Source organism: Carcharhinus amblyrhynchos, chromosome 10 (assembly GCF_965287045.1).
Source record: "Carcharhinus amblyrhynchos chromosome 10, sCarAmb.v2.hapA, whole genome shotgun sequence".
Taxonomy (NCBI): domain Eukaryota; kingdom Metazoa; phylum Chordata; class Chondrichthyes; order Carcharhiniformes; family Carcharhinidae; genus Carcharhinus; species Carcharhinus amblyrhynchos.
Window position 1 is genome coordinate 105,002,716 of NC_137333.1, and position 13,263 is coordinate 105,015,978.

The 13,263-nt window shown below is 47.0% G+C and overlaps 1 protein-coding gene across 1 annotated transcript in view; it reads right to left on the reverse strand.

Annotated features, from left to right (window-relative positions):
* Window positions 1-13,263, reverse strand: part of pde2a (phosphodiesterase 2A) — a 73,459-nt gene that overhangs the window by 17,807 nt on the left and 42,389 nt on the right. The window contains exons 9-11 of the mRNA XM_080197819.1: window positions 8,879-8,953; window positions 7,796-7,895; window positions 4,860-4,969 (exon numbers count right to left, since the gene is read on the reverse strand). Of these exons, the coding sequence (XP_080053945.1) occupies window positions 4,860-4,969; window positions 7,796-7,895; window positions 8,879-8,953 (285 nt within the window). The remainder of the gene's footprint in view (window positions 1-4,859; window positions 4,970-7,795; window positions 7,896-8,878; window positions 8,954-13,263) is intronic.

A 13,263-nucleotide genomic window follows, 5' to 3' on the forward strand; every position in this document is an offset into this window, starting at 1 on the left:
CACGTACTAACCGACTCAAGAACAGTTTCTTCCCTGCTGATGTCAGACTTTTGAATGGACCTACCTCGCATTAAGTTGATCTTTCTCTACACCCTAGCTATGACTGTAACACTACATTCTGCACCCTCTCCTTTCCTTCTCTATGAATGGTATGCTTTGTCTGCAGAGCGCGCAAGAAACAATACTTTTCTCTGTATGTTAATAGCGTACATGTGACAATATTAAATCAAATTAAATCAAAACACCCGCACACCAGAACATTAGTCAGTTATGTTGTTTTCTGGGATTGTTCAACTATTAGAAAATTTATTTGTTTCAAACCTGACAACAATGCTGAAACCATTACATCATCAGAACAAGAGGGGAAGTGGTTGGATCAGTGTAATAACCCCTTCACACAAGCCAAAGAAGTGTTGCTTATGCCTGAAGTTCTCACACATTCTGTTCCTATTCCAAGTTTACATCTAGCATGTGACACCTCCCTTTATGGTGTGTGGGCAACGGTCTCCCACATCAGTGAAGAAAGACTTTAACCTTGAGCAAAGCTGCAAGTGAGAAGGTGATGGCCTTGTGGTATTATTGCTAGACTATTAATCCAGAAACTCAACTAATGTTCTGGGACCCAGGTTCGAATCTCACCACCACGGATGGTGGAATTTAAATTCAATAAAAAAAAATCCGGAATTAAGAATCTACTGATGGCCATGAAACTATTGTTGACTGTCAGAAAAACCCATCTGGTTCACTAATGTCCTTTAGGGAAGGAAATCTGCCATCCTTACTTGTTATCTTGCCTACACGTGACTCCAGAGCCACAGCAATGTGGGAACCCAAGAACTAGGAGCAGGAGTCGGCCATCTGGCCCCTCGAGCCTGCTCCGACATTCAATAAGATCATGGCTGATCTTTTTGTGGACTCAGCCCCACTTACCCGCCCACTCACCGTAACCCTTAATTCCTTTACTGTTCAAAAATTTATCTATCCTTGCCTCAAAAACATTCAATGAGGGACCCTCAACTGCTTCACTGGGCAGGGAATTCCACAGATTCACAACCCTTTGTGTGAAGAAGTTCCTCCTCAACTCAGTCCTAAATCTGCTCCCCCTTATTTTGAGGCTATGCCCCCTAGTTCCAGCTTCACCACCAGTGGAAACAACTTCCCTGCTTCTATCTTGTCTATTCCCTTCATAATCTTATATGTTTCTATAAGATCTCCCATCATTTTTTTGAATTCTAATGAGTATAGCCCCAGTCTACTCAGTCTCTCCTCATAAGCCAACCCTCTCAACTCCAGAATCAACCTAGTGAATCTCCTCTGCACCCCCTCCAGTGCCAGTATATCCTTTCTCAAGTAAGGAGACCAAAACTGTACCCGGTACTCCAGGTGTGGCCTCACCAGCACCTTATACAGCTGCAACATAACCTCGCTGTTTTTAAACTCCATCCCTCTGGCAATAAAGGACAAAATTCCATTTGCCTTCTTAATTACCTGCTGCACCTGCAAACCAACTCCTTGAGATTCCTGCACAAGGACACCCAGGTCCCTCTGCACAGCAGCATGCTGCAACTTTTTACCATTTAAATAATAATCCATTTTGCTGTTAATCCGACCAAAATGGATGGCCTCACATTTACCAACATTATACTCTATCTGCCAGACCCTCGCCCACTCACTTAGCCTATCTATATCCCCTTTGCAGACTTTCAGTATCCTCTGCACACTTTGCTCTTCCACCCATCCTAATGTCATCTGTGAATTTTGACACACTACACTTGGTCCCCAACTCCAAATCATCGATGTAAATCGTAAACAATTGCAGTCCCAACACTGATCCCTGAGGCACACCACTAGTCACTGATCGTCAACCAGAAAAACACACATTTACCCCCACTCTTTGCTTTCTGTTAGTTAACCAATCCTCAATTCATGCTAATACATTACCCATAACACCGTGCACCTTTATCTTATGTAGCAGTCTTTGGTGCGGCACCTTGTCAAATGCCTTCTGGAAATCCAGACACACCACATCCACAGGTTCCCCATTGTCCACTGTACATGTAATGTTCTCAAAGAATTCCACCAAATTAGCAAAACATGACCTGCCCTTCATGAACCCACGCTGCATCTTACCAATGAGACAATTTACATCCAGATGTTTCGCTATTTCTTCCTTGATGATAGATTCAAGCATTTTCCCTTCTACAAGAAGTTAACCAACCTCTTCTTACCTGCCTTTTGTCTACCTCCTTTTTTAAACAGTGGCGTCACATTTGCTGTTTTCCAATCTGCGGGAACCACCCCAGAGTCCAGTGAATTTTAGGCAAATTACTAGTACATTTGCTATTTCCCCCACCATCTCGTTTAGTGCCCTGGGATGCATTCCATCGGGACCAGGAGACTTGTCTATCTTTAGCCCCATTAACTTGCCCAACACGACCTCTTTCGTGACAATGATAGTTTCTAGGTTCTCACCTGCCGTAGCCTTCCTCTCATCAAGTTTTGGTTGACTCTCAACTGCCCTCCAGGCAACTAGGGATGGGCAATAAATGTTGGCCAGCCAATGATGGCGATGTCCCATGAATGAATAAAAAAACAACTATAGCCAGGTAAACGGGAAACTTTGGGGTTTTGGAATAAAGAAGTGTCCTGTCTGTAGGAGGGTTTGCAGTGTTGACGGGCCATCACCCACTCACTGCTGTTTTTGGGCCACACATGGGAATTCTGTTTCTTGCAGTAATTAGAATGCAAAAGTAATCTTTGCTTTTATCCACAAACTTACACCGAGTCAACAGGGTAATGTGAATAAACTTTCAGGATTGTCTCTGCCAGGCAATTCTTGGACTGCTCGGAGGGGAATATTTTCCACTTGGAACAAATAGACAACATACTGACCACTCCCCTAGACCATAGAAAATTACAGCTCAGAAACTTTTGGCCTTTCTTGTCTGTGCCAAACCATTTTTTTGCCTAGTCCCACTGACCTGCACTTGGACCATATCCCTCCACACCCCTCTCATCCATGAACCCGTCCAAGTTTTTCTTAAAAGTGACCCCGCATTTATCTGGCAGCTCATTCCACACTCCCACCACTCTCTGCATGAAGAAGCCCCCCCCTAATATTCCCTTTAAACTTTTCTCCTTAAACCCATGCCCTCTGGTTTTTTTCTCCTCTAGCCTCAGTGGAAAAAGCCTGCTTGCATTCACTCTATCTATACCCATCAAAATCTTATACACCTCTATCAAATCTCCCCTCATTCTTCTACGCTCCAGGGAATGAAATCCTAACCTATCCAATCTCTCTCCGTAACTCAGCTTCTCAAATCCCGGCAAGTGAGGATAATCTCGGAGCGATCCTGTATTCCGAAAGGTGATGGATCTGGTTTTACAAGGAAAATCTTTGGGGTGGCACGGTGGTTAGCACTGCTGCCTCACAGCGCCAGGGACCCGGGTTCGATTCCAGCCCCGGTCACGCTCTGTGTGGAGTTTGTACGAACTCCCCGTGTCTGCGTGGGTTTCCTCTGGATGCTCCGGTTTCCTCCCATAGTCCAAAGATGTGTGGGTTAGGTGGATTGGCCACGCTAAATTTTGGGGAGATTAGCAGAGTAAATATGTTGGGTTATGTGTGGGGTGGGATTGTTGGGGTGCAGGCTTGAAGGGCTGAATGGCCTTCTGTATGTAGGACTCTATGAACTAATTCCTAACCTGAAACTTCATTACTCTGGGAGGCAGTCAGGATGGGGGCTCAGAGAGATTATTTCATCGCCATTGGGAAAGTGGATATTAGAGAAGCTATATAGGGTTATTGTGGAATTGTACACGTGAAGGAAATAGCGAGGAGTTATTTCTGGTGGCCTGGATTGGATGTGGAAATGGAAGAGAAAGCTGGAATGTGTTCCTCATGTGCAAAGGTAAGAAACCCTCTGCACTGCTATACCCATGGGGGTGGCCTGAAGGGACTTGGCAATGAGAGCGTGTAGGGTCTTTCAAAGGACAGTATTTTCTTAGTAATAGTTAATGCTCGCACCAAACGGCCAGGAATTGCTGTGATGACATCTACCTCATCTAAGAAGATTATTGAGAAGGCAGAAGTAAGATTTAAGTCGTTCTGGATTTCCTGAGCAACTGGTAAGCGACAACGGACTTCAATTTGTCCCACAGGAACTTGAGAACTTCCTCCAAGAAAACTTATTCAACACAATACTTCCGTATCGTTTCACACTGCTACTCACGGACTAGCAGAGCACTTTGTCCAAACCCTGAAACACACCTTGAAAGTAACCAAGGAACAAGGTTTGCTTAACAAATTCCTACTGGTCTACTGGATCACCACATGTTCCGCAATCAAAACCTCTCCTGCTTCACTCGTGGTAAAACTTCATTGCAGCGTTAATGTAAGCCTACTTGTGACTAATAAATAAACTTTTGACACCAAACCCCGTTCCCAACCCCTGTGCTGGCTGTTCCCCACGTTGATTCCTGGCTTGGACTAATCTCAAATTGCAGAATTCTAACCCTCAGTTTCATCATCCCACGATGGCCTTGCCCACATTCTACTCAGGTGACCAACTCCAATCTCCCACCCCCGAACGTTAATGACTCCGCCATTAGGGGTGGTGCTTTCAGCTTCCTGGGCCCCAAGTTCTGGAATTCCCTCCCTAAACATTTTCACCCTTCTCTCACTCTTTCCTTCAGCACAGTCTTGGTCAACTATCTCTCTGCCCAAACCCCGTACCACCTCAAACCCCAGTATCGACTGTGTTGGCTTGATGTTGAATCTTATGTGGTGACACCTTGGAGATGCTACCCAATAATGCTGAGGTGGCTGTTGCGGTTTTGGGCTCTGCCGTTAACCCCCTTACCGCTATCTTTGTCGTTGTCTTCCATCCTTTTGTCTGATCGCTGAGATCGCAGGCAGTCATTAGCAGACAGAGCAGCAGCGTGTGATGGTTGGGATTCTCCGTGTCGTAAGCTGTCGTAAGATAAAGGAGGTTAACGGGGAAGCGTTCCGGGTTGGGATGGGGGCTTTGGGGGAGAGGCAGGACAAGCTCGTTGGATGAAACCTTCCCTAAAGTTCACCAGGTGCAAGCATCAAAAGGTACAAAAAACTTGTATTTACATGCAATGGTCTAGGGTTGGCACCGTGGTTAGCACTGCTGCCTCACAGCAAGGAGTCCCACAACACCAGGTTAAAGTCCAACAGGTTTATTTGGTAGCACGAGCCACTAGCTTTCGGAGCACTGCCCCTTCATCAGGTGAGTGGGAGTTCTGTTCACAAACAGGGCAAATAAAGACACAAACTCAATTTACAAAATAATGGTTGGAATGCGAGTCTTTACAGGTAATCAAGTCTTAAAAGTACAGACAATGTGAGCGGAGAGAGGCTTAAGCACAGGTTAAAGAGATATGTATTATCTCCAGCCAGGATAGTGAGATTTTGCAAGCCCAGGCAAGTCGTGTGGGTTACAGATAGTGTGACATGAACCCAAGATCCTGGTTGAGGCTGTCCTCATGTGTGCGGAACTTGGCTATCAGTCTCTGCTCAGCAACTCTGCGCTGTTGTGAAGGCCACCTTGGAGAACGCTTACCCAAAGATCAGAGACCGAATGCCCGTGACCGCTGAAGTGTTTCCCAACAGGAAGGGAACAGCCTTGCCTGGTGATTGTCGAGCGGTGTTCATTCATCCGTTGTTTGTGAACAGAACTCCCACTCACCTGATGAAGGGGCAGCGTTTGTGCTACCAGATAAACCTGTTGGACTTTAACCTGGTTTTGTGGGACTTCTTACTGTGTTTACCCCAGTCCAATGCTGGCGTCTCCACATCATGGCCATCATCAGCCTCACACAGCCAGGGACCTGGGTTCGATTCCTGGCTTGGGTCACTGCCTTGCGGAGTTTGCACATTCTCCCCGTGTCTGCATGGGTTTCCTCCGGGTGCTCCGCTTTCTGCCCACAACCCAAAGGGGAATTTCACAGTAACTTATGTAAGCCTTACTTGTGGCTAATAAATTAATTTACTTTACTTCACAAAAGACGCGCTGGTTAGGGTGCATTGGCCGTGCTAAATTCTCCCTCAGTGTACCTGAACAGGCGCCAGAGTGTGGCGACTAGGGAATTTTCACAGTAACTTCATTGCAGTGTTAATGTAAGCCTACTTGTAACTAATAAATAAACTTTTAAAAATTGTATTATCACTCGACTATTAATGCAGAAATTCAACTAATGTTCTGGGGACCCGGGTTCGAATCCCGCCACGGCAGATGGTGGAATTTGAATTCAATTAAAAAAAAATCTGGGATTAAGAATCTACTGATGACCATGAAACCATTGTCGGAAAAACCCATCTGGTTCACTAACGTCCCTTAGGGAAGGAAATCTGCCGTCCTTACCCTGTCTGGCCTACATGATTTAATTGGGATTAATTGGGATTTAATGGGATTGAGAGTTATAGATAGGTCTGGGAGGTAGGGATATGATCAGCGCAACTTGTGGGCCGAAGGGCCTGCTTGTTCTGTATGTTCTACATGTGACTCCAGAGCCACAGCAATGTGGTTGACTCTCAACTGCCCTCCAAGGGCAACTAGGGATGGGAAATAAATGCTGGCCCAGCCAGCGACTCCCTTTTTCCACGAGCCAACAAAATGAAATAGCGCCTGGCACATCCTCGGGAGGTCCCACGCTACTTTACGAACCAACGAAATACTAGTTGAAGTATCCTCACCACTGGAAATGTAGAATGTGCAGAGGGGCAGTTTTTTCACACAGAGGGTGGTGAGTGTCCAGAATGAGTTATCAGAGGTAGTAGTAGAGGCAGGTACAATTAGACAGTTACATGGGTAGAAAGGGGGGAGTGGGATATGGGCCAAATGCGAGCAAGTGGGACTAGCGTAATGGTTTAAAAAAAAAGGGTGGCATGGACGAGTTGGGCTGAAGGGTCTGTTTCCATGCTGTAAATCTTTATGATTCTATGAGGTAGTCTGTTCACTAATGTTACAACTAGGCTTACGTTAACGGCAATGAGGCAACTGTAAAAAACCCCTAGTCGCCACACTCCAGCACCTATTCGGGTAGAATCATAGAACCCTACAGTGCAGAAAGAGGCCCTTCGGCCCATCGAGTCTGCACCGAACACAATCCCACCCAGACCCTACCCCCCATATCCCTACATATTATACCCACTAATCCCTCCAACCTCCGCTATTCTGGACCCCAAGGATCAATTTCTTAGCATGGCCAATCAACCTAACCCGCACATCTTTGGACTGTGGGAGGAAAGCGGGGCACCCGGAGGAAACCCACGCAGGCATGAGGAGAATGTGCAAACTCCACACAGACAGTGACCCGAGCCGGGAATCGAACCCAGGTCCCCGGAGCTGTGAAGCAGCAGTGCTAACCCACTGTGCTATCGTGCCGCCCAGGACCTGGGGTCCCAGGCACTGTGACTTACTTAGTCACAAGTAGAATCTATGATTCTAAGTGTAAAAACCCCTAGTCGCCATATCCGGCGCCTATTTGGGAACACTGAGGGAGAATTTAGCACGACCAATGCAGCTAACCAGCACGTCTTTCAGACTGTGGGAGGAAACCAGAGGAAACCCATGCAGACACGGGGAGAATGTGCAAACTCCACACAGACAACGACCCAAGGATTCTTCCAAAATCTAAAGAGTTTAGCTTACGTATCAATTATTCTACTAAAGATTATATCTAAGCAATAAACGTTTCTATAATATGGGTGGAGGTCTGTACAGTTGGAACCTTGTCCTGTAACTCTGGTTATTGGAACAAGCACTGGTACCTTTGACCATTTCCTGCAGTTGTGGGAAGATGCGTAGATGATGAGCTATGTCAGTTGCTAGAATAATTTCTCGCATCAAGTCCAACATTCTCTGGTAATCCTGCGTACAAAGCAAAGAACAGCATGTGAATTTGGGCATTCGGATACAGGGCCGCTGGGATGCAAGGAACACTGTGAAAAGGAATATAGTGGAATGAGGCTAGGGCAAAAATGGGACAAAGGGATGTTAGGATATAGGGAATACTGCAACTTAGGAGATACTGGGACTCAGGGGTCTCACAATAGCAGGTCAAAGTCTAATAGGATTATTTGGAATCACGAGCTTTCGGAGCTCCTTCAACAAGTGAGTGAATAAGTTGAGTTGAGGAAGAACTTCTTCACACAAAGGGTTGTGAATCTATGGAATTCCCTGCCCAGTGAAGCAGTTGAGGCTACCTCATTGCTTTTAAGGCAAGGATAGATAAATTTATGGACAGTAAAGGAATTTCAGCACGGCTCATTGGGCCGAAGGGCCTGTTTCCCATGCTGTGCGTTGTTCTTTGAATTAAGGGTTATGGTGAGCGGGTGGGTAAGTGGAGCTGAGTCCACAAAAAGATCAGCCATGATCTTATTGAATGGTGGGGCAGGCTCGAGGGGCTAGATGGCCTACTCCTGCTCCTAGCTCTTATGAGCCCCTTCACCTGATGAAGGGGCAGCGCTCCGAAAGTTGGTGATTCCAAATAAACCTGTTGGATTTTAACCTGGTGTTGCCAGACTTCTAACAGTGCCCACCCCAGTCCAATGCCAGCATCTCCACATCAGGGATTCAGAGGATAATGAGACACTGGGAAATGGGGAAAACTGCGATTTAGGAGATATCGGGATTCAGAGGCTATTGGGATACGGGAGTGGGGGTGGGGCTGAGAATAAACGCATAAAAATCAACACGAGTACCAAGTCCCAGATGTTGTTTTCCAGCCATGGCCTACAGAGCTGTAATGTGTTCGCCCCTTCCCCCTTTTCTCACCCCCAATCCCCCACCCTGCAAACTCGCCCTCTTCACCCTCTCCAGCTGACCCTGACTCTCCGAGGTCGCACACTCACCTTCCAAGAGAAATGCTCAAAGATGTTGCAGCCGTCAGAGTTCAGGATGGCGATGGCTTGAGCGAAGTGGTGCCTCTGGCAAAGAGAGAAGGAGACAGTTAGGAGCTGCAAGGGGTTTGGCTTCTTCTTTGCATTCCAGGGCCTCACAGTTAGTGTAGCCTCCCATACAAGCCCACAAATCCCAACTGCATGTGCCCAGCCACTATCACTGCATCCACTCACTCTGACCTCCTGTCCAGCCTCCTCCTCCATGCCTCCACTCACGCAACACTCCAATCAGTTGTGGCCCCAACGAGGACCACTCCCGTCTCGGAATCAGAAAGGTTGGGGGCGGCGCGGTGGCACAGTGGTTAGCACTGCTGTCTCACAGCGCCAGGGACCCGGGTTCAATTCTGGCCTCGGATCATTAGAACACAAGAAATAGGAGCAGGAGTCGGCCATCTAGCACTTCGAGCCTGCCCCGCCATTCAGTAAGATCATGGCTGATCTGAAGTGGATCAGTTCCACTTTCCCGCTTTCTCCCCATAACCCTCTCTGTGTGGGTCACTCTCGGTGTGGAGATTGCACATTCTCCTCGTGTCTGCGTGGGTTTCCCTTCAGGTGCTCCGATTTCCTCCCACGGTCCAAAAACATGTGGGTTAGGTGGATTGGCCGTGCTAAATTGCCCCTTAGTGACAGGGGGATTGGCTAGGATAAATGCATGGGGATAGGGCCTGGGTGGGATTGTGGTCAGTGCAGACCTGATGGGCCGAATGGTTTCATCCTTCACTGTAGGGTTCTATGACCCTGACTGACGGTGTCGGACCCCTCCCTGAGGCCAGAAGCGGAAATCAATAGTTACTGACAATGATGGATGTGCTCCCCAGACTTCCAGGAGAGAGAGAGAGAGACCTTTACAGGAGAATCACAACAAAACAGAATTGTCTAGGAGTTAACCAACAAGGTGTGGATTACCAAAGAAAATCAGTTAGATCAGGGCTTAGATTCTATGCCATAGCTATTTAGAAATGTAATGAGCAGTCTAAGAAGAAAGCAATTTAGGCTGTCAACATATCATGTTGAATCACAGGTTGTATTAGAGAGGTTGCATCAAACTCTTAAAAACTATGATTAGAACACATCGTTAAAACTACCCACGGTGTTGGGGTTGAGTGATTCCGTTCTTGGAACATAGAAAAACTACAGCACAAACAGGCCCCTGATTGAGACATACAAGATGACCAGAGGGTTAGATAGGGTGGACAGTGAGAGCCTTTTTCCTCGGATGGTAATGGCTAACACGAGGGGACATAGCTTTAAATTGAGGGGTGGTAATTATAGGACGGATGTCAGAGGTAGGTTCTTTACTCAGAGGGTAGTAAGGGCGTGGAATGCCCTGCCTGCAGCAGTTGTGGACTCGCCAACTTTAAGGGTGTTCAAATGGTCAGTGGATAGGCATATGGGTAACATTGGAATAGTTTAGGATAGAGGGTCATTAGATTGGTTCCACTGGTCGGCGCAACATCGAGGGCCGAAGGGCCTGTACTGCGCTGTAATGTTCTATGTTTGGCCCACAAGTTGTGCCGATCATATCCCTACTAGGCTCACCTATAACCCTCAATTCTATTAAATCCCATGTACTCATCCAAAAGTCTCTTAAAAGACCCTATCGAATTTGCCTCCACCACCACCGACAGCAGCCGATTCCACTCACCCACCACCCTCTGAGTGAAAAACCTACCCCTGATATCTCCTCTGTACCTGCTCCCCAGCACCTTAAACCTGTGTCCTCTCGTAGCGACCATTTCAACCCTGGGAAATAGCCTCTGACAATCCACCCGATCTATACCTCTCAGCATCTTATACACCTCTATCAGGTCACCTCTCGTCCTCCGAGGAGGAAAGACCAAACTCCCTCAACCTATCCTCATAAGGCATGCCTCCCAATCCAGGCAACATCCTTGTAAATCTCCTCTGCACCCTCTCAATAGCTTCCACATCCTTCCTGTAGTGAGGCGACCAGAACTGAACCCAGTACTCCAAGTGGGGTCTGACTAGGGTCTTATAAAGCTGCAACGTTATCTCCCGACTCCTAAACTCAATCCCTCGATTGATGTCGCTTGCTATTAGAGATGTCCTCAATGAGTCAACAGGGTTGAGTCCCTTTGAGTTAATTTCTGGTTGGGAAGCAAGGGGAACACTCAAATTGATCCCGGAGAAATTAGTGAGTCCTGGATTATGTGACAAAATTCAGAGAAAGTATGAGCAGAGTATGTGAGCTAGTTGGGAAATTGTAAAGATATCCCAGCAAGTGATGAAGGCAAATGTGGATAAAAGGACAAAGTTTTGTAGTTTTGTGGCTGGAGTGAAAGTTTTGTTCCCATGTAAGGTGTAAAGTTCACTAGTCACAAGCAAGGCTTACATTAACACTGCAATGAAGTCACTGTGAAGACCCCGAGTCGCCACACTCCGGCGCCTGTTCGGGGTCAATGCACCCTAACCGGCACGTCTTTTGGACTGTGGGAGGAAACCCACGGGGAGAGTGTGCAGATTCCCGCACAGAGAGTGACCCAAGCTGGGAATCGAACCCAGGTCCCTGGCACGGTGAGACAGCAGTGCGAACCACTGTACCACCAGGCGTCAGGCGAACTGTGAAGCGAGGTGTAATGGAGCTGACCAGACCAAGAAGAGACTGACTGGAATTCTCCAGCCGTTCACGCCCCGCTGCTGCTGCCGGTGAGAATGGAGAATTTGGCACCCAGCTTCAAACTTTTAGGTGTCCAGATCACCAACAACCTCTCCTAGTATGCCAACCCCTCCCCTGCCCCATGCCAACACTATAGTTAAGAAAGCCCCACCAATGCCTCTACTTTCTCAGAAAGACTAAGGAAATTTGGCATGTCAGCTACGACTCTCACCAACTTTTACAGATGCCCCATAGAAAGCATTCTTTCTGGTTGTATCACAGCTTGGTCTGGGCTCCTGCTCTGCCCAAGACCGCAAGGAACTACAAAAGGTCATGAACGTAGCCCAATCCATCTCACAAACCAGCCTCCCATCCATTAACTCCGTCTACACTTCCCGCTGCCTCGGGGAAACAGCCAACATAATCAGAGATCCCATGCACCCGGGACATTCTCTCTTCCACCTTCTTCCTTTGGGAAACAGATACACAAGTCTGTGGTCACATATCAATTGATTCAAGAACATCTTCCCTGCCACCATCAGATTTTTGAATGGAACTACCATATCTTAAGCTGATTTTTCTCTGCACCCTAGCTATGACTGTAAGACTGCATTCTGCACTCTCTCCTTTCCTTCTCTCAGAGTGGTTTGTTTTGTCTGTAAAGCATGCAGGAAACAATACTTTTCACTGTGTCCCAACACGTAACAATAATAAATAAATCAAAAAAAAACTCCATTTGCAGCAGCAGGACTGGAGAATCCCAGTTGAGGGCAAAGAGAGAGAATCCGACCCACTAAGTGAGATAAACTATAAATACCCCAAGTGGAAGAAAGAATCAGCGAGTATAGAGTGTAAAGTAGCTCAAAAAGTATCTTTGACAGAAAGGATAAACAAACTTTTTAAAGTCAAAGTTTATTTAATATCACAAGTCGGGCTTACATTAACACTGCAATGAAATTCCCCTAGTTGCCACAGTGCGGCACCTGTTCAGGTCAATGCACCCTAACCAGCACATCTTTCAGATTGTGGGAGGAAACCAGAGTACCCGGAAGAAACCCATGCAGATACGGGGAGAATGTGCAAACTCCACACACACACACACACACACACACACACACACACACGGTGACCCAAGCCAGGAGGCTAACCACTACCACAAACAGCAAGAGATATTAAATACTGTCGTTAAAGAGGGAGAAACAGAAATCAAAGATTTTGAAATTGGCCTTCACAGAATCATCGAACCCTACAGTGCGGAAAGAGGCCCTTCGGCCCTTCAAGTCTACACCGAACACAATCCCACCCAGGCCCTACCCCCATATCCCTACACATTTACCCACTCATCCCTCTAACCTACACGTCTCAGGGCACTAAGGGGCAATTTTTTAGCACGGCCAATCAACCTAACCCACACATCTTTGGACTATGGGAGGAAACCGGAGCACCCGGAGGAAACCCACGCAGGCACGAGGAGAATGTGCAAACTCCACACAGACAGTGACCCAAGCCGGGAATTAAACCCGGGTCCCTGGAGCTGTGAAGCAGCAGTGCTAACCACCGCGCTACCGTGCCTTTGATGAAATTGAAAAATGAGTAAGTATTTAAGAAGCTAAATGTGATAATTACCTTCCAGAAAACTGTCAAAGTGATTTACAAATCATTGTAAATTACAGTCACACAGAACAACCTGTGAACACAAGTCAGGAAAAACAAATTTCCC